Below are 21700 nucleotides of genomic sequence, written 5' to 3'. Positions count from 1 at the left end.
ACCGGGGATCGAACCACGGACCTTTGGCTTTCCGGGCCACTGCGCAGACCACTACGCTATCCAGGTTCTTTAATGTTTCTTCAACCAATGATAAAACATTCAAAAATAATGTATAAGTACACTTACCATTCTAGATACGTTTCAACGGTAAATTTATTCTAATTTGCACATTAATTGGAACTTCAAAGAAAATATCTTTACATCTACGTATTGATCTCGTTCTAAAAACTAGCATTTCAATTGTTACATAGTGTTTTGTAGGGAGCTGCAAATGATGTATGTGGCATCTGCCTCGAGTGGCAGAAAGAGGATCAAACATGGTATTTCTGACAACCATAAGAAACGTAAGTCGAGGCGGATAAACTGCGAAGGGAGGTGTGAAAAACGTAAATATAGGGTGAAAATTCAGCTATAGCATATACGAGGCAATAGGTCTTAATAAACAATAGAAAAAGGAGAAAATATAGATAAAAATCCGTTGGTCCATTTACTTTTCGGTGACAATATTCATTGATAGCAAACATCAAGTTTATATCTGCTTTCTCATAAAAAAAAGCACCTCTTAAATCAAAAAATATATTTTCCGGCGTGATTCGGTGGAAATAGGGTAGTTTCCTTCATCAAAGAAAACGAAAGGCATTTATTGCGATTCGTTACCCACCAGTAGTGTATTCATAATATACAAATTATTTGGTTTTAGAAATACCGGTTTAGACGAATGGCAATGGTCAATTTTATCCTCATTTGAAAAAGGCCAGATTGGCGCCCATGCGATGCCACTCCACGTGACGTCACAGGGACCTAGTTTCTACACGAGACGATAGGAGTTTTACATCGTCTGAGATTACCAATGCATGGATGAGGCACAGAGCTCAGGGAAACATGTCTTAATAATCACCTATTAAAACTGGCTAAGGTCAGAAAGTTTTCTTCGTTTGATAAGGTATTAATAATCCTTATTTAAGCCAAGCGCTAACTCTGCTACCTGCTAGCATCCTGCGTCGTATCAGCGCTTAGAGCCTCGCCCCAAGGTCACCTCACTTGCGGCAGCGGGAACCAGAACGACGTCACACGGAGTTTTCCCGGCATTCATACTTACCCGTCGCGTTTTCGCGCGCTTGAAAATTTTCACTTTTCATTTAATCGCGAAAAATAGATATCGTCATTTAAAAATCTAAAAGCGTGAAATACGTACTCCAGGAGTAATAATTTTTAGATTTTCGATTTAGGCAATAAAAAATAATAGGAAACCACCCTATTGTTAATATTTAACATAATGAAACCACTTAGTCGTATTTCCACTCTCTTTTATTCCGACCGACCCAGATTTCAGTAAACAATACTACTTTCAAGGCATTGGTATTATGTGCTGAAACATAGGTTGGTCGAAATAAATGTGTGTGGAAACAAGACTAAGTGATTTCATTATGTTCCTTAAATTACCCACGCCGAATTACTCTCCCAGCATTCTTCATTAAACGCTCTGGTTGAGTTGACTGTACTTATACCACTGTACCTACATTTTGCATTTTACTATTGAAGGATGTGATCGCAGAATATTTTTAACAATGAATACGGTAGAGAGTAAGTGTTTTCTCTCATAAACTTAGGAAGGAGCCAGCCTCCTTAATAAATAGACTTGACGAATATATTAACTTGCAATTATTAATAATGAAAGGTACTTTGTTTCTTTCACAAGTTTTTCCACAAACTTGCAAAAGAAAAAAAGTCTCTTTCACTATTAATATGGAGCCCTTCCACCACGCACGTGGTTCAAGTTTCGACTTAATTCATTTGCAATATTCCGTATTATATCACTATATTAAAAACTATTTCCGACCATAGTTTCGATTTCCAAGCAATCATTATCATGGGACATTTAAAATTTTTGCAAATCAATATGTGCGTAGAAAAAGGAGTTGGGAGAAGGAGAAGTTGAGGGGTGGTTATGAAACGTCGGAGATGCATGTCACAATAAGGTTTGGTCGTGCGAGGTGGCGCAGGGGAGAACGGTATGGATAATAGAGGAGAACCCATGGGTAGGAATGCTAACTTTACCTTGATACTGACTTCTGGCCAATGGAAACCTGGATCAGAAGTTAAGTTTTTACAATGGGGAACATACTTAATGAATTTTATCGCCATGTCATCTACAAAATTTCTTCAAAATAAGCCTTCAACGATGAAAGCCTCTTTCACAACAACTTAACTTGATGATACTAAGGAGTTTAACACTTAAGAAGAACTGCCACTAGTTCACAAAAACTTAGAGTGGAGTAACTCGACATGGTTTAGTCAATATTTGGTAAGAGACCACATAACTCTTGGAAGTAGCCAGTGGCAAGGAAAACAATAATATCTATGAACAGGTATTAGGATTATTCAAAGTTTTTCCAAATATATTGAGGTTTAATTGGTGGAATATTTCACTCATAAATCTGTGGATACTAATTTAAGATATGCCACGCTAAGTTGTAGTGAATGGGGTTTAATCGTATCCTTGATTCACGCCAATAAGGTACTTTGGACTTTAATTACTTTAAAATGATAAGCGCAATAATAAGTATACCACAGTTTCCGTTTTCTAATTAATGTCCTATTGTATTTCCAGGACAATATATATTTTGCGCAACAGGCAACTTATAAGTTGTACATACGAGTACATGAATACGGTAGCAGAAGAACCAACAAAAGCAGTTACGATCACGGTATAAGTCACTCATCCTCCACCCTTTACATAATTAAGACTCCACCTCTTCCGCCAACATCAGCCCTACTATGATGTACCGAAGCAAGCCATTAGAATATACGAATTAAATATCTGCATGGATTCCCTTATTGGCATTATGGATCCTGATGGATTACATCCACCAGAAATAAAATAAAGATGCCGAAAGGTATTAAGTTTCCATTTGCACAAAATTCACTGACCTTCCTCTAAATATTCACAGCCATATGACGACACAGTTTCAACCAAACTCCTGATAAAATAATTTCAAAATGAGAAGCACATTCCCATCTCAAGGGTACCTCACCCAATTAATTTTTGTAGTACATTTTCCGTGTATTTATACTATTGCGGGTATTGGCCCGGCAGAAGTAAAGTTTTTATTGAAAAACTTCAGTTCAATTTCACCCATGAAGTCGCAGCGGAACTTCCCGAACACAGTCTGACTACACGGCACGGTGGACATTTCCTAGCGAAGGTCGAGCTCCTGAATTGACACACATATCAAATATTTTTTCATAAAACCATGAGTAGTGGAATACCGGGACTAAATACTCTTTTACGACTATTGAGGAGCAATACGCAGAGCTCAGAATTAATTCCGTTAGGGTTAAAATACAGCTGTTTTTCAGAGGAAATTCTACTCGTGTCTATGAGCAATTATCCGATATGCTATTCAGGAGCCTGCTGATTGTTGGCATCTGTTCGTCATTGCTATCGATCATAAAATTATTTGCCACAATCGTGACAGTAAAGCGCAATCCCTTTCAAGAATGCTCACGAACAACTCGCGCCTTATTGCTTCCCCTTTTCCCAGAACGTGTTTCTTTTATTTTGTCTCTGAATGACTGGGCACTGGGAAAACACAATACGATTTTCCAATCCGATCACGGAACCTGATAATGACCACTGCTCAGAGAATTCTCTACTACCTATTCTAACGTCCTCGGTCGGTCGCCTGCAATTCAAATGGGTGCCATAAATATTAACAGGAGCCGAGAGTTGAGTCGATGCACGTGGATGTTCGTCCACCTTTCACTATTACGTCGTTCAATCAACGAGGTGGGTTGCACCTGGAAACCGCTTGGGGAGACAAATAGGCGCTCCGGAAAGAGAGAACTTTATTATTGCGATCTCAGAGGACGTTGGTGCCAAGGCTTCTGCGGTGCGTTGACAATAGGGGCCGGATTTTGGCGTTTCACCGCGTCGCAATCGTGCAAAAGACAACAGTTTATCATACATTCCATCAGGAGTCCTCAGGTCAAAGAGCTTGATGCCGGTTCACGTGCATTCAACATACCGAATGTGCTATATTTATTTATTGATTTATTTCATCACCAAAAATGGCACAAAGGCTTTTAAATTGGCTGTTCCTAAAATAAATAATGCCTAAAAGATAACAAACAATAGCACAATAAATAAAAAGTAATAGAAAACAAAATTTTTAAACATAAGAAGGGGCACTATTGATTAGACAATGGTGAATTATTCATATGGCATTTTAAGGAGGATTTGTAACTAGTGGCAGGGGAAAATAGGTCCATGGAAGGGATTTTTGAAGCTATGGAGTTAAATAAGGATGGGATTCGGTAGAACAGAGAGTATTGAGAGATGAAAAGACGGAATCGCGGAATGTGAAGCAGAGAGTAATTTCGTAAGGGGCGAGGAGGAATATGAAAACGGAAAAGAGGGAGAATTTCGTTTGTCCGGAGAGAACCGCTAAAGATTCTATGAATAAATATGAGATTAGATAAGACACGGCGGCTTGTTACATTAGATATCCTGAGGGAAAAAAGGATAGCGTATATATAATATGTGTGCTCTACCGGTGAAGCCGAAGCTCACCCCAACCAGCCAATTGACAAATAAAAATTTGAAAAAAATTATATTGTGCATATATTTGCGTTCTTTGTGTTAGTGTATCCTTTGGTTTAATAGGAAAACATGACAAACCATTTCAGAAGATGATTTAAATGCTTGAAGATGCCGTGTTTTGGCCAACAGCATTCTAAAAGGAAGGACAAATAGGTATCAGAAGTTCCTTTTTTGTATTAGTAAATATTTACTTAGTCAACTGTTTTGACCTCACACAATAATGAGGAAGTTGGCCTCTGCTTTTGGTCACTGTCACGGGCGCTCTCGTTTGAATGTCCTGCAAGACTACAAGATCTCGACCGTCGCAAAAAAAATTCCGCCATGCCAGCTAGTCAGATTTTGTCTTCCAGAAATTCCACTGCGACTTTATAGGGCAATCTTCTAAAAATTACCAGAAGGGATTGCTCACCTCTCAGCAATTCACGACTCAGTGCACACAAAAAAATCGCACATCAACTACGGCTATTATATCGTAGAAATGAATACAATCACCTCAACTTGTAAATCGTCGAAATTGACAGCTGTGGAATAACTGATAGGCAATCAACAGGGCTTCTGGGACAAGAGGGTCACAAAGCAACTCGTTCACTCGATGAGAACGACTTTGCCAGCGAATTTCGTGGGAAATTAGAGACGGACAAAGACCCCTCGTACTTTTTACCTACTTAGAGCATTAAAATATGTTTAACTGTACACGGAAAAATATGATGATCCTATGAACAAAAAATGATAAAAATAGTACAATGAAACCTGTCTAAATCAATAGATGCAATGACATAGCCAGGTAAGGTTCTACGGTCATTCATTTTCACTTAAAATCTCTCCATTATCGGTGGAGGGGGATAGCCTAGGAAGTAGAGTACTTGGTTGCCGTTTGAAGGGTTCTGATACAGAGACAAGCCTACATATAATCCCAAGCAAATATCCTTGAAGTGCAAAGTAGCCCAATGAAACGAAATGACCGTCATAACCCTGAATATAATAATCCACACGCCCGAGGCTTAGTCTGGGATTATATCTACCCTCGCCCAGTGGCGCAGCGAGGGGGGGGGGTTTGGGGGTTAAACCCCCCCCCCCCCCCCCAGAGCTCAGAGAAATTTTTAAGTTTAACCCATTTTACTCAATTTTATTGATTTTACCAATAGAATAGAGTGAGGATGAATAAAATATCCCTCAGAAAGCCGTAAAACTCACCTTTTTGAACCATTTATCTTTAAAATTTCGCAATTTATTAACCTCGCACCTACCGCTTATCCTGGTGGGTTTTCCATACCCCCACACACCCTGGTATTAGTTGCACCTAAACCCCCCCCCCAGCCTTAATTCCTGACTGCGCCCCTGCCCTCGTCTACCCAAACCGATTATCTCATCGGGTTGAAACTCTGATGTGGTGATTCAATATTCTTAAAAGATACGAAATAATTTTCAAAGCTCGAATAAATTACACCAATCCCCTAGGAGATGGTTCCTAATTTGAATATTGGACGCCATTCAATATCAGTAAAATTTCATTAATTTAATAATACTTGCTTACGGCTATAATTCTAATGGCATCGCATCTTACATTAGCAAAATATTCTGGGCACACATTTGAGAAGGGCTCTAAAATAAATTTAGGAAGAACTCTAAAATCGAGAGGGCGTCTCTCGATCTACTTAAGATAATCTTTTTTTCAGCATGGAGAGGTAAAACAATGAAAATTTATTTATTGAAATAATATCACAGAGGAGCTGTAATTTTCCATGGTCATTTCATGTTCTCTGTCACTAATTCCTTTAAAAGTCCACATTCAACCCACCCTATCAGAACGCCCTTTAATACTAGTGGACAGCTCAGCTAACTCGTTCAAGGTTAGGTAATTATTATCTTCCTAACGGATTATATGAAATACTGTCCTTCATTAAGATACATTAGATTCATAGGAGGCATATTCTGAATTCTAACGATCCGTTCCATGAATTCGTCACGTAATTTACATACAAGCACAACTGATATGAGAAATCAAAGTTACAGATATAAAGCTCTATAATATGTTAGTACTTCGAAAATGACGGAGAATAATTCCTCCAAGATTTTAGCAACACGCACCATAGAAATGTGAAATAAAATTTGGGGATATTTACCTCTGAAATCTGTCGGCACTGAGCAAATAACGCAGGCACTTGCGTTCCAACTTTCAGTATTTGTCAAATCTTTACGAAATACCAGTAGTTCTACCGCACGGGAGGAGATAGAAGTTCTAAAGACGGCCGTTTGTAGTAAACATCGATAGGCAAGCACAAATATAAACTTATCCCAAGGTTGAGATTGCTACGAAAGGTCCGGGGGCAAGCGATAATAGTCACTGACGCGGGATGCTCATGGAACGAAATGAAACGCTGGATTCGGTCGGCCACATCACTCACACATCCGCTCCAAACGGACAATGGGAGAACACAGGAAATGAAGACATGCCGAAATGGAAGTGGAATTTGGACGATTGGGAATATTACAATCCGATACTGCCAATAACTCATTCTTCTCATGACGCCTTCGTAGAGTAACCTTACTACAGCGGTCCCCAACCTGTGGTACGCGTTCGCAGGGATACGCCAAAAATAATCGGTAATGGCGGACCTTACGTTCCCTAATAGTGTCCTGGCGATTGTGGCGGTTAACCTATTATGCATATTCATGTGTAGAAATAAACTAAAGGAGATTTCAATCAATATTTAGTCATAAATATATTATGCATGTATACATACAGTAAAAGTAGATAAAAATAAAATAAAAAAGTAAATTATGCAACAAAATAAATGATATAATATTTCTTGGAGTTTAGGTCATTTTAAAAATAAGTTTCAGCAAACGTTTCGATTTATTTACATAGCCCTTATGATGATTTAAAAATAAATCGAAACGTTAGCTGAAACTTATTTTTAAAATGACCTAAACTCCAAGAAATATTATATCATATATTAAACAAGGTCAAGAAAAGTAAAAAAAATAATAACAACAAAATAAATTATAACTGGACAATAAAAAATCTAAAGTTTAAAATAGTAAAAAATAAATTATTAGCCAGGAAAATAATTTATTTTTTAATTTTTAATTGTATGGGGTATTTAAAACAAAATTTCTATTTATTAAAATCATATATAAATAAAAGTGTCACCAACCCATAGTGAAATTATGTAATAAAATGTGGACGTTATATTTTTGGGGGTACAATATTAGTTATATGAATATAGAGGGGTAAGGGAGGAAAAAAAGGTTGGGAACCGCTGCCTCAATACATATCCTACGGACATAATTTCCGCCCTCCTCCAATTTCTCCATATATTACAACACATGGCTGCATAATATCCAGCGTCTGTTGATATTGCTGCTCCATGAAGTTTTCCATGCAATCAGTACAAATACAAGTTCCCCTCGTTGCCACTCCGATCCGCAGGGTTGGCCTTATGGTCATCGTACCATCATCAAGCATCAGATATAGAATTTTAAAAAGTACACATTGCAATACTCTACAATTCCGTTCGATTTGACAGCAAAATAGAATCGCTGGGCAATTGTCTCACTATATGACTTTTTAATAAGTATATGATACACGCTTTGCTGTTATCAAGAACTTTCCCAAGTGGGTGGGTTCAAAATTTTAAATATCAATAATAGATTTTACACAGCTAAAACTAAAACTAAAACAATGGTGATCGTTAAAATTTAAGTCAACACCGATGTCAATTTCTACAAAAATGTTATAGCTCCTTGAAGTCGTGGAATATGCGAAGGTGTTCGCGGGAGTTGGCAAATAATGAAAAGTATTTGATTTTTCGCCGAAGTTTCAAACAAATTTACTATCTTCCTAAGGGGTGGGAATTTCATTAAGAAACTTGGAAGGAAAAATCAACCATTTTCTGGAAAATATGTATCCCTATTCTAAACAAATTTAAGTCAGCTACAAATAATAAGCGGATATTATTGCCAGCGACAGCAGCTGTGAAATTCACTGAATCTCCTTACATTTTCAACAATCCCCAGGGAAATGCCATTAAAGCAGTACAAATCAAAGTTCCTGCGGTTGCCACTGTGTTACGGAGGGTTGGACATCATTGTCAACCCATCATCATCAAGCATCATATAAATACATTTAAAATACACATAGCATTAGTCTACAAAATATTTAGTAGGCGATTCATAACAAAGCATATATTTTAATAACAACCCATAGGAATATTTCCACGAAATAAAGCGTCAAGTCATTACATTAACATACTTGGTTTTCACAAATGATTTTTTTAGCAATGCCACTTATGAACCCAAACATTTTTACAATAGCTGGCTATGAATACTTTTTAAAATCGCAGTTACATAACATCTGTTTTAATTTATCACAATATTTGTTAGAAACGTGATCAATTTCAAACTTTAAAAATTCGAAACCTTTACTGGTATTTATACACGAAAAATAAAAATCGCTCTAAATTTTACGCATAATAGTAAACAATTGTATCGTATGTTCAGTAATAAGGAAGGCTAGCGAATTACAAGTGTCAAAATCAACTACGTATGGGCAATCGTTGCTTAGAAAATATTGTTTCATAAAAAAATACAACCGTAATTGTTTTAATTGCGGGAGACGTATGAAACTTAATATTAATTCCAAAAGAGCCCTAATCCATGGCATATAAAAATTTGGTGAGATTAGTAATGCGCGTTCGACGTTGGCCAATGTTTAAAGTTGAGGTTTACGTAGAAAGGAGCCTAACGAAAAGCTTTATTAAAAAAACTCGCAATAAAATCTAATACAAAGTCAAACGCAAGATGAAACACACAGAACTGTTGGCGCACCCATAAGAATTATTACTTAATAGTTATCATTATTGAATGAATAAGGAGTACTATGATGAAAGAACCTTGTTTTATGGATGTCTCTATGAGCAATAATACGGTGCTTCAAAGGTACTTACCTCTATTTAAAATTGGCGTAGGGACAGAATCAGGTATTAATAATACGAGATAAGTTGTTTTTGACCCAGTAAATACATAAAATGACAAAATTATGAAAGGTTTAAAAGGTTGACCCACCCATCGTTAGATGTCTAAGACTCGTTTCATTAAAATTCATGTCTATCGTTTTCTTTTTACAGGAGAAATACAAACAAACTGATCCTGATAAACATTATGTTGCAATATCCAGTCATTTTTACTGTACGTATACAAAACCAAGCAATACTTCACATCAGAAGGAATACCAGCGGGTTGTCTGTTACAAGATCACAAAGTTGGCGCCAAAATAATATAAAATGGCTTCCGTCCGTCATATTTGATACAGCGTCCAATAGGATATGGAAATGAGAGAAGAGCTTTTGTCGAAGAAGGAAAATCATGAGAAATAAGATAACATTAGAAGTCCGTAAGTTCTAGTAGCAGCTGCAATCAAATATTTACTCCTTAAAGGAATAAGTAATCACCTCAATTATACTACTTCATCCTTTAACGCATAAAATACATATTTTTTCTTGGTCAATAAAACAGGCAAATTGGGAGCAAGTTACGATGCAGAAAAAAAACAATGAAACTCATTGAGATCGTAGGACAAGCAACTGAAACTTCAATCGTAAATTTAGTCCACCATAACAGATAAGGCCAAAAGAAAACTGAATTTTGCGATACCGAAAAAGTAATCGATTTCGATAATTGCAGCTATTACTGATTAATTACACTATTCAGACAATAGTAAAAAGTGATATTTAAATATCCTGAGAGCTCTGTGAACATATTACTGACTTGCTAAGAAAATTAATGCAAAGTTTAAAGAACTAACCTTCGCCCAATATAACCTAACCATCAAAGAAAAACCTAGAGAGCGAATAACCCGTGGCCAAAGGTTTAATCATTCGTACAGTGCAACGCAGGAAATTCTAATAAATTGTGCATTCATTACGTTAATTTGACTTAAATAAATGCCACCAGCGAAACAAAACGCAGCTGGTATAAGAAAATAATGAATGCATAAATAAATAAGTTTATTGAAATGAAAATACACAATCTTGGTAACTTTTCACTGGAAATTTATTTATTGGTTGGCACGACGCGTTTCGACGTTGAGGAATAAATAATTTTCCAGTGAAAAGTTACCAAGATTGTGTATTTTAATTTCAACATGGATTTTCACAAAGTAAAAGCCGAATCAATTGAATTCAAATAAGTTTATTCTGCATAGCATAAATGAACATATTTGACAGCGTAACCTAAATTTATCCAAAAACGTATATGCTTAAAAGAAAATGATTTGACCGTCGCTGAAATTCTAAATATGTAGTAAATATAAAAATATCTTTCGGTACTATATTACCTCAAAATGCCTATTTACTACTCCTCAACGCCGATAAAGATATCCGAGAAGAGTTACAAGCAATCAAATTTTTATTTATGTATATAAGTATCTGCAGAATCTCCTTAAAATTCCGGAAAAGGATCTTCCATCGAGTGTAATTTTAACCATGGTAGTAATAAATTATGAACCATCCTGTTGAATTCAAATGCAGTATTATTGGATAAGAAAATTTTTTAACCAACGAGGGAACATGAAAAATGTCTACGTAATATGGGAGAGTCATAATTTTATCAACATGATGTAACAGGAAAATCATGCTGCGGCATTTAAAAAAATTAATATTTTTTTCCAAATAAACCGTGTGTTTCCTCTCCTCGAGTCGAGGGACCAACACAGAGACTAATGAAGGAAATGCTCTAAGTTTTTTTACGTCTGAGTAGTTCACCGGCTCCATTTTTGGCTCTTTCAGAAAATATGAATAGTTGGATCGTAGTGAAGGAGTTCGGTTCCATATGATCCATTTTATTAGCTTTCTAAAATGGTAGTGATCACTTACTCTTTGACTCGGCGCCTCGTTCATTCCTCTCTGGCGCCTGGCGCCTCCGGCCAACCCTTTCCCTCGCCATCCCAGCCGACCGACGAAATCACAAAACTATAATCGGCACTTCATCTCACAATCGATCGTCACATCCAGAGAAACGGCAAATAAGACAGACGACGATGGAAAAATCCTCGGTCAACGGAGTCAATAAAAACCAACTGATCACACGCTAAATAAAAATCCTCGTGACGGTTCAAATTAGGCGGCGTGGAACAAACCAACACATGGAAGAACACAGGTGGGGATAATACACACCGCGACCGCAGAACTTATAAAACGTCGACTTGGACTCACGGGCAAACTTTTCCAACTGCCGCGTCAGATAGAGCAAGCAACGCAGCGCGCGGAAGGGGTCAAAGGACGCATGCGCAGTGGATGGAGAGGTCTCGACCAATCAGAGAAACTCCCGCACTCTTCTCGGGAGAGTAAATTTCTCCCCTCTCCAGCGCGGGAGCATCCCCTCCTCATCTTCGCAGTCTCCGTACCCTTTCCCCCTCACTACCGCCTCCAACTCGTCATAAGTCAAACCACTCAACCATTACCCTATCCTCTTAACTAACGCAAACATACATCACTACGTGATAAGCAGGCAAACTCCCTTCTCTCAGAACCCACCGGGTCGTCTCCCTCGTTCGAAACATTTTACTATACCACTGATCGCCTTGACGATCCCAGAGGATATCATTGGCCCGAGGCCGATTTTCGGAATAGGGTGCGCAAGGGTCAACCCTCCGATAGCGTAATCTCAAAACGATATGAGGGTCAGGAAAAGTCTTTGAGAAAAAACGTCAAGTGTAAATGCCCTTTTCCCCCAAACAAGGTCTGCTATTCAGGTACGTCTCGGATAGTTCTTTACTCAAAAATGACTTCGTGGGAAGGTTCTGAAAATATTTACCGCCGAATAAGTTTGCTTTATCAAAACTAAGAGACCCAGGATTTTTTTTTCGAATTTTGATTCACCGCCCACTTTTCGAGATAAGTATCATCAGCCTGTCATTAATATTCTATTTGCGTATCCACGGAAAGGATTTTGGAATTGATGAAATGTATTCACCACTCCCTCCCGATCGTAATGAGCGGTACTAAGAACTACCCTTGCATCGATTTCCAGCGTGGGAATTCGGGCGTAGCATTATTAAGGTCCTTTGACCTTATTAATGTTACGCTGAAACGAAATCGTGGTCGGTCATAATAAATTACAATGTGGAAAAAGCTAAGTTTTTATTCCTTCAACTCCTATGTAAGGTTTTTGTCGATCTGAGAATCTAGTTACGGTTATGGATTGGATGTTTAGCATATGCAAGCCACGTGACCCAATACTGCGTTACCATTGAGGCCCTCAAGGTATGTTGGAACCAGAGTGGCGACGTCACCCGTCTCAGTAATTGGCTCCGTGGCGTAAAAACATCCTCGTTTCGGGAGGGGGAGACTGTCCCTATCGGCCCCCATCCTCTTAAACCCCTGATATTTTATATTTTAATTTATGCGAACACCATCTCATAGAAGCAGTATCGCTGCATACCCCCGCACATTATTATTCATCAAACTAATCCAAAGAACTGCGCTTAAGTTAGTATTAATATTCCGCGTTTATGAGGGAGGGAAGGGTTCTCAGCCCCTTCATCGCCATTGGATTGATAGGTATGAAATGAATTTCCGAGGGGTTCGGGGAATAATTCCGACATTCGCCAATGCTCCCCCTGCCCATCACCCAGCTGCACTTTCCAAGCCTCCTCCCACCCCCGCTCTATGATTCCATTGTGTGCGCACAATGCGTCGTCTGGTCCGTTTCCCATCCTGACGATCCCTCTTCCACTCTGACCATTGCTCATACATCCTTCCTTCCTCCCGATGAATCACGATGGTGATTGACAGATTTGTCAACCCTCACTCTCCCCAATACGCCATATCAAAAGGTCCCGCAAGCTCAGGAGGGCGTCACAAGCGCTTTCGCTATGAACAGACAAACATTAATACTTTACTTTCACTAGGGGTCCTTGATTTTCCCGAATGAAACTCATGGAGATCTCATTGAAGCTTGCAGTTTTTGAATTTGGTTCTAAGAGCCGAACACAATTCGATAAAAATGCAAAAAATATGAAGCCGCGAAGATTTTTATTCGCGAAAAATAAGGAGCCCTGGCTGTCACTTTCAAAAGTCGGTCCCCACTGCCAGAGCAAAGAACCTCATTTTCCGCCGAACACGCTCAAGTGGATGCGTTATACGAGCGTTGCGAGGAGTATGGGATGAGGATTAATCACAAGAAAACTAAGGTTATGCGGTTTTGTAAAGCATCACGAGCGAGGAGGAGTAACTTAAGATAAAAGTGGGTGGTGAAAAACTTGAGCAGGTTGAGCAGCTCAACTATTTAGGCAGTACGTTAGAGGAAAACGGATACAGTAGTAAGGACATCAGGAAGAGAATAGCATTAGAGAAGGAAGCGTTCATGAACAGGAAGGAGCTTCTAAGAGGATCGTTATGTAAGAGTTTAAAGAAAAGGTTAGTGAAGAGTTTGATCTGGAGTGTAGCGCTCTACGGTGCGGAAACGTGGAAATTGAGGAAAGAACACGAGAGAAGATTGGAGGCATTCGAGATGTGGGCATGGAGAAGAATGGAGAAGGTGAAATGGACGGAGAGGAAAAGGAACGACGAAGTGCTGGATATGGTTGGCGAGGAGAGGCAGCTTTCAGATGAGGTACGGAGGAGACAGAATGTATGGATGGAGCGAATCCTTAGCGGGGAGGGCATGTTGAAAATGGTGTTACAGGGTAGAATGTTAGGGAAACGAAGGAGGGGAAGGAAAAGAATAGGATTTTTAGATAGATTGAAAGGGAGTAGACCTTACAGGGAATTGAAGAAGGTAGCGCTGGAAGTAAGGGAGGCTCCCAGATCACTTCTTTAATACTCCATGGAAACCTAACTTAATCGGTAGAATACTGTAATAATAATAAATTTATCATAACACTTCGTTTTCGGGTGTAGCCTACACCCTTTATAGCCTGTAAGAGCCAGTTTGACTTATTCCCTACTTATGTTCAGGAAGGTACTCCCACAGTCCCACAGCATTCTTGAAGTATATCCATACGTCCCGCATCCGCCCTAGTGAAGAGACCGGTAGGCAATAGACAGACTTTTAAAATATATAGTACGTCTCACATGGCTATTTCCAAGCTAACTTACTTCCACGTAGAAAATAATGGTGAACGTGGTTACCAAACGGGTAGAGTGCTTGGATGCTGATCGAAGGGGTTTCTATCCCAGGCGGAGTCTTCGGACAACCCAAAACGATCCGACGGACGGGATGATAAGCCGTGATCCCCTTTGTACAGCAGTAAAGTAAGATTAGGCTAATGCCGACGCCAGGTTTCTCTCCATCCCTCCTCCCCAACGGCGCTAATGACTTTATCCGTCGGTCGCCCTTCCTTATTACCTGCCTATCGAAATCTTCGAAGCGCGAGGCAGCCCAGGGAAATAGATTGACCCCCATACCTAGAATATGTCAAATTCACACGCTTGTGGCTTCTTCTGAGGTGAGTTCTACCATCAATTATCCAAACCAACCTTAGGTTGAAAAGAAGAGAGAAATGAAAAATAACATCGCAGGATACCTGCAATCATGGAAGAAAATTTATCTGGGACAAAAGTCTAACATTATGATGCATCATATGCACTGATATGAGTACTTTTTTCCAGCTTGAAACACTGGTCTGATAAATGATGTTCATAATATCCATTATAATACCAAGCAATGGCTTTCACCATTAGCAACATCTGGTAGGTCAACCGAGGACAATGTCCTAGAGAATACGCCGGTAGGTAGTAGACAGACTTTTAAAAGTGATAGCACATATATAGTGGGTCTCACATGGCTATGTCCTCAGGACATCCATTGGCTATCGTTAACTACTCTCTCACGCGAACAATTATATCTTCACATCCGAAGGATTTCAGTCTCCGACCGCATGATTTTCATCACCCCGTCATGCAGCCTACCACATTCACACTATCAATTCATCCACCCCTCTTTTCCGCCTTTCTCATCGTACAAGGCCATAATACTCACTGATTAGATCTTGAAAAGACTCACCCGCACTGTAATAAAGGCTACTGGATTTGGTGAAGTGGCTTCAGTGTTTGCCTCTCACCTCGTGAGCCGGTGAAGGCATTTTTCAGATCCGTGTTTGAGTGCTATGAGGACGGTCTTACAGGTACAGCATTTCGTCCGACGGACGGGATGATAAGCCGTGATCCCCTTGACACAACAGTAAATTAAGATCAGGCAAATGCCGACGACCTGTTTCTCTCCATCCCTCCTTCCCAACGGCGCAAATGACTTCAGCTGGCGGTCGCCTTTTCCAATTACTTGCCTATCGCCAATAGAAAATAGATTATTTTCGGAGAGTTAAAATATCAACATAAGGTTAACCAGAAGAAATAAGTTAACTATCAAATAAGGAGAAACTGTGAAGACAAAGATAAACCAATATCTTAAGATGAAAATGGAAGGAAGAGGAAAACATGCCCCCAATCTCCCGCCTTCATTACGTAAAGCAACCATCAATTCAATTTTTGTGCCTGAGTTTCCTCAATTCACACTCAAAACTAACTATTACTAATAATGGTCTAATAAAATAATTTCACAATTGCATCCATACATAGCGCAATCTATTCTATAATTATTTATCGTGATCCCCTCTACCGCAGAGCATCGAGATGGCAGGGTGTCCGTTGTTTTCGAGAGTTTGGATGCCATGACTTTTCTAACTTCCCATGTTTTCACGACCAACTAACTACTTTCATATTTACACTTGAAATTTCGCGCAATCACCTAGCAAGAGATAAATTAAGACGAAATTTGAGAAAAACCTACGGCTACAATATTTCTCTCAGTTGCCATAATAATCAATGTGATGTATTGGTTAGAAATGACATAGATAATGACAAATTTAATATAATTCTACATAAACGCAAAGACATAATTATGTTTGTACTAGATATACATCAGAAAACCCAACCTTCCCATTAGTAAAACTTTGAAAATTTAATGAATTTTTCAGGTTTTCCAGTTCAGCGGAAACTCCTAACATGGGCTGAGAGATGCAAGAGGTAGTGCAACACCACCTTTCCAATGGATGAACTTATAAAACTGAACTGGTTTATTTAATGAATTTTTTCTATAAAAATTTTCTCCGCTGCACCGCGTTTTTTCCCGTCTAACTTTTACCATTTACAAGTCTTTATCAATGTCTCCTTCTTCAATTGTTTTTGAGAACTCATGTATTCCCTAACATTCCCTATTCACTCTAACCAAAACAACCCTGAAATAGACTTCTAGTCTTCCCGGTAAGTTAGACGAAGTATCTTGGGTTTCCAACAGGGTCAGATTAGGCTCAGTGCGGACGATTCGATAGCTATTTTATCGTCCTCAGAGAATGAGTGCCTTGACAATTTTCGTTTTTCAGCGGAAATCGCCAACCTGACCTATTTAAGACCACCAGGCAAAAACTATTTTCGACCAAGAGAATTAAACTCAAGAACTTCAACACTTGAAGACGACATGGGCTCCACGGTTCCTCTAAGGTGTTTGGCAGGGTTTTGCAGTTTCATTTATCAATAACCAGCATGGAGAGTGGCGGTATACCAATCTTCGGACTGCGATACTAAAGAAAAATAACTTCTACAATAAATTTTACAGATATAAATTAATGGCCAAAGATGAATGTTTGTTTGCTATATGAATTGGAAAAGTGCTCACGGGATCTTACAAGGTCCCTCCACACTTGGTCTCGTCACCGCCAACAAGCACCCTTCAAGGGACGCCCAAACGCCGAGCATCATTTGCCCTCCCGAGATCTCCGAAACTATACTTCGACCCGATCGTTGTACACATCACTCGTCCTTCCCTTGACCGGCTTCACATCTGTCCCATGCCTCCCCTCCCACCACATCTGCATCAAGTGGCTGACCTCCGTCCTCTCCTCGTGATAGTGAGACCCATGAAAAGGACCCTCTATTCGAGAAATCGGAAAACCGATGGTGAGCAGGAAGGAAAAAAATAGGAACAGATTACTATGAGACTCTAACTTATTTGCGAGGCACACGTAAGTCACCTTAAAATCCAAATATATATATATATTCCTACTCAACAGCAAGCACCAATTCTAACATTACGCCTTCATATTTCTGGTAATAAAATGTTTTCAGTTTTGAAACAGGCATTTATTTCTGGTTACGTTCGATTCATGGACAGTTGAGAAGAAAAACTTACAAATACGGTAGCAATTCAAGCTCCAGCTTTCACATCAAAAACGCAAATTTTTCAATCGACTTTTCCATTTTCTTTCACCCACGTCCTTTCTTAATTACCCACTCTCGTTTTCACATAACCATGCGCACAGTGATGCATGCATTATAGTACTCTTATATATTTCCGTAAATACTGATAAATCGACGCATAAAACAGAAACAGTCTTCATCTTAACCTTGAATCATATTAATAATATGGATTGCAATAGTTAAAAGGGAATGCCACTTTAAAATGCCCATTATTAGATTCAAATGTCTCGAATCGGCAAAAGTAACAAAATCCATTTTCACTGAAATGACGAAAAGCATGGTTCTTACAACAGGAAACCGCAAATTATAAATAACCATTTTTAATGCGCATAAATTATATATCTGACTAACTAATGCGATTGTTTCGAAGCCAAAAATATCGCTAAACCAAGTCCATGTCAACAGATCAGCTCCTTGCCAAGGTAAAACTGCAAACTAAATAGGGAAATTGGCGAAAGGAAAGTTAGATTTTGTCCCATAAACGAATATTCTCAATAAATAATCAAATAATGTTTCTGGATCTAAAAAAAAATAACTAGGATGACTAAGTTAGAGAGAGGACCCATTTCTACCGTAGGAAGAGGACGGATTTCGGGTACTTAGGATAGTGATAACTAGGTGCTATTAGACACATAAAAGACCAATGACTGAGGTAGAGGAGAAAAACGATCATCAAGAATGAAAGGTTACGAAATAAACTGAATCAAAAATGGCATTTCCGTTCATGATCATATAAGCAGATGCGCAAGTAATAGTTGCAAAATTAATCTGGATGGATACAAAATAGTTCTGGATTACAATGGGAAAAAACTTCCAAGGGCAGATACATATCAGCCAACGCGAATATTTTAAAGCCATTCTTCATGGTTACGTCTTAATCATACGGCATACATTAATTTAACAAATTAGTAATATAGAAGGTACATACATAAGGTTTCGTGTCGTCTTTACGTATCAAATCTATGGAAAGATACACAAGAAGCGATTCACATCGCAAACTGGGGCAGAAAGATGAGCATGATAGTACATTGGAAAACATTGTTAACGATTGTAAGAATGCTGGTGCGGAATAAGAACTAGGTCGAGTGCGTATTCCGAAGCTCATTTGTCAACTCGTGAAATCGTTCCAGAGATTCTCTTATTCATTCGGCGCAATAGGCTTGTTCACCAATTATTTTATTGGCTGATTGCAAGAGAGATTGAAAAATAAAGATACCCGTTTTCCTCCGTTTTTCGATTTGTCAGCTCATTTTCGAACTATTCGCAGCAAAAAATATCGACGTCCTAACGGTCCTTTCGCACATAAGTTAATGACGTCATCGACTTCTGCCGAGCGCGTCACCGCGTCTCAGTCACTTCTGGCACTCGCGCATCGATCTCTCGTGGTTCGTTTTGATCACACTTTCGAGAAAGATTCATTACTTCAATGTGCGGTTCTCTGGGAACGGGTTAATGAGTCGTCACTCTAAAGACGTCACAAACTCATCAAAAGTGGATGGTAACTTCCGCGTTTTTGTAATTTTCAAAAGAAGAGGGAATGGCAGAATGAGGAAGATATTTTTACGTCATATCTTTTCCTCCCATCTGCCGAATTATTTCAATGAACAACGATTTTGGGTCTTAGAGAAAATTCTGGGCACATTAGTACACCATATCGTTTTGCTAAGAATTCCATTTTCTTTATGTCGTTGATGGTACCATTTTCCTTTCCATAGAGCACAAATCGTTGGTCTCAATACGACTATCGTCAATATACCGACGATTTTATTCACCTAAACCCTGTTTACAATATGCGTGCTCCAACGTGGGTAGATGCCTGAATAGATGATTGAACGAATGACCAGATTAGAGCGGGGGCTATTTTAATCCACATCTGTTCACACCTTCGCATAAGTTCACCCGATGCAATTTTAAGGGCGCTTTTAATGGCGCGAATATGTACATCGTGTAAACAGGACTGGAGATGCCTAGCCACAGGCTGGGAATAGAAATAATCGTCCAACCACACAACATCCAGCCGTTGAATAAGTTAGCTTGTCGCTGCTTCTAACTTCTAAGAGTCTTCTACAATACTGTGCTCTAGGGACCTTTCCCGTCGCCTTTTGCATGGATTAAAATGCCTTAATAACGTCGGTATGCTGATGAATGGATCAATAAAGAATTAAAGTTCTTCGTCTAAATTCTGACACAGATTGAATTGGCTGCAATAGATTGAAATACTAGTCTAAAATCAACGCTTCTGCAATTCCTTCAAATGTACTACAACATTGCTCTTAAATCGTTGAGAAAATATCCCATTTCTAGGAAATGACGTTAATTTCAAGCTCATAAAACATAAACTCGTAAATAATAAGCGATTTCCAGACATTATCATGCAAAAACAATACTTTTGGAAAAATACTTAGAAAGGCAAAAAGCCTTGATATACTTTCAAAATGCTTTCAAGCAAAATTTCACGACACTCCGGGGCAGTCCAATCTATCACACTTGACGATAACCATCCACAGCCAAAATTATTATAACTTTGAAAAACACACGCAAGGTATGTCCTCACCGTAAGCAACTTGGGAAGTGCACCCATGTTTGGAGGATCCAATAGCTGAACCCCCAAACAACCGCCATGACTAGCGCAAAAGGCAATAATCATGCCTTTTTGAATCCACCTATCGCAACCACGGCAAAAAAAAAGATTTTTACCCTGAATTAAGTGGCATATTATTGAGTGGAAATAATTCCTATAAATATATGAACCTGATGATGCTCCACTTGGTGAAAAAACGGATTACACTTTAAATTATCCGGAAAGTCAGAAGCATGATCATTTCCATTTCTTTTGCGGTTGACTCCAAATAATTTACTGGCTGGCGAAAGTCTATTTGAGCGATATAAAAAGAAAATCAATAAAAAATGGTTTCAGGATAATTATAAGACGATAAATATTCGTACATTTCACTCGATCCAAATTTCAGTAAGACAGACAAAGAAAAGTCGTTTGAAAAAAATTGATAACGAACACTGACCAATTTTCACAATTTTACATATCCCGATCTAGGCCTCCAAATCTTTCTAGATAGATACACCTACGTAAGAAACCTAAAGAGAATACATATTTTGTTTTTCACTTCCAAGTTTCACTTCAAAGAAATTCAACCACGAATGAAAAATTTGACCATCTGTCCCTAAGATTTTTTTCCCGTAATTACATATATTACCTATCATCATTGACCACGCAAACTGTCAAACTAAGAATAAAGAATGGACATTAATGAGTGTCAAGGGGGCACCCAATAAATGTTGCGAAAGCTTTGGTATCTGTAGTCAGATTAAATTCTATATCTCTCGTAACACATTCTTTCCTTAGGAAACTAAGCATCTTCATCTACTGCAGTAGGTTTATTTATTGACCGGTTATAGCACATTCCTCTAGGACGTCATGTTTTCGCCTCTTTCGATCCTCATGCGGCCTGCAAATTAACATGACACAAAATTAGCGATTTACTGCAAAATTATTTAATAAATGGCCGTTACGTAGGAATTTCATAATTTTATCACACAGAAATCATGAAAATAAATTCATGACAACAAATTGCTATTTCTGAAAAATACTCGAAGGGTAAGTGTTCCCCGACATATCATTTCACCCTTGACTGCGCAAACTGATGCGGTCACGAGGCCCTTATCGAAATGCTTCGAGTATAGCCGCTAAAATGGAAGGGCACCCTCTTTTCTCTCGAGGTTCACGAAGGGTGCCGGAGAGGTGGTAAAAAGTAAAGAGGGGGAGAGGATGGTGTGTCGGGAGCGGGTTGTTTTGAATAGGAACAGCAGTTGGTAAGGGTCTCCG

General features: G+C 38.8%; 1 protein-coding gene across 2 annotated transcripts in view; it reads right to left on the bottom strand.

Annotated features, from left to right (window-relative positions):
- LOC124155582 (tyrosine-protein kinase transmembrane receptor Ror-like) overlaps positions 1–11819 on the bottom strand; it is a 51515-nt gene extending 39696 nt beyond the window's left edge. For both annotated transcript variants that reach the window (XM_046529535.1, XM_046529536.1), the window contains exon 1: positions 11479–11819. In XM_046529535.1, the coding sequence (XP_046385491.1) occupies positions 11479–11548 (70 nt within the window). In that variant the 5' untranslated portion in view covers positions 11549–11819. The remainder of the gene's footprint in view (positions 1–11478) is intronic.
- Positions 11820–21700: the final 9881 nt, after the last annotated feature.

The sequence above is a fragment of the Ischnura elegans genome, chromosome 3 (assembly GCF_921293095.1).
Source record: "Ischnura elegans chromosome 3, ioIscEleg1.1, whole genome shotgun sequence".
NCBI lineage: Eukaryota > Metazoa > Arthropoda > Insecta > Odonata > Coenagrionidae > Ischnura > Ischnura elegans.
The sequence above is the reverse complement of the archived record's forward strand: the minus strand, read 5'-3'. Positions and strand labels throughout refer to the sequence as shown.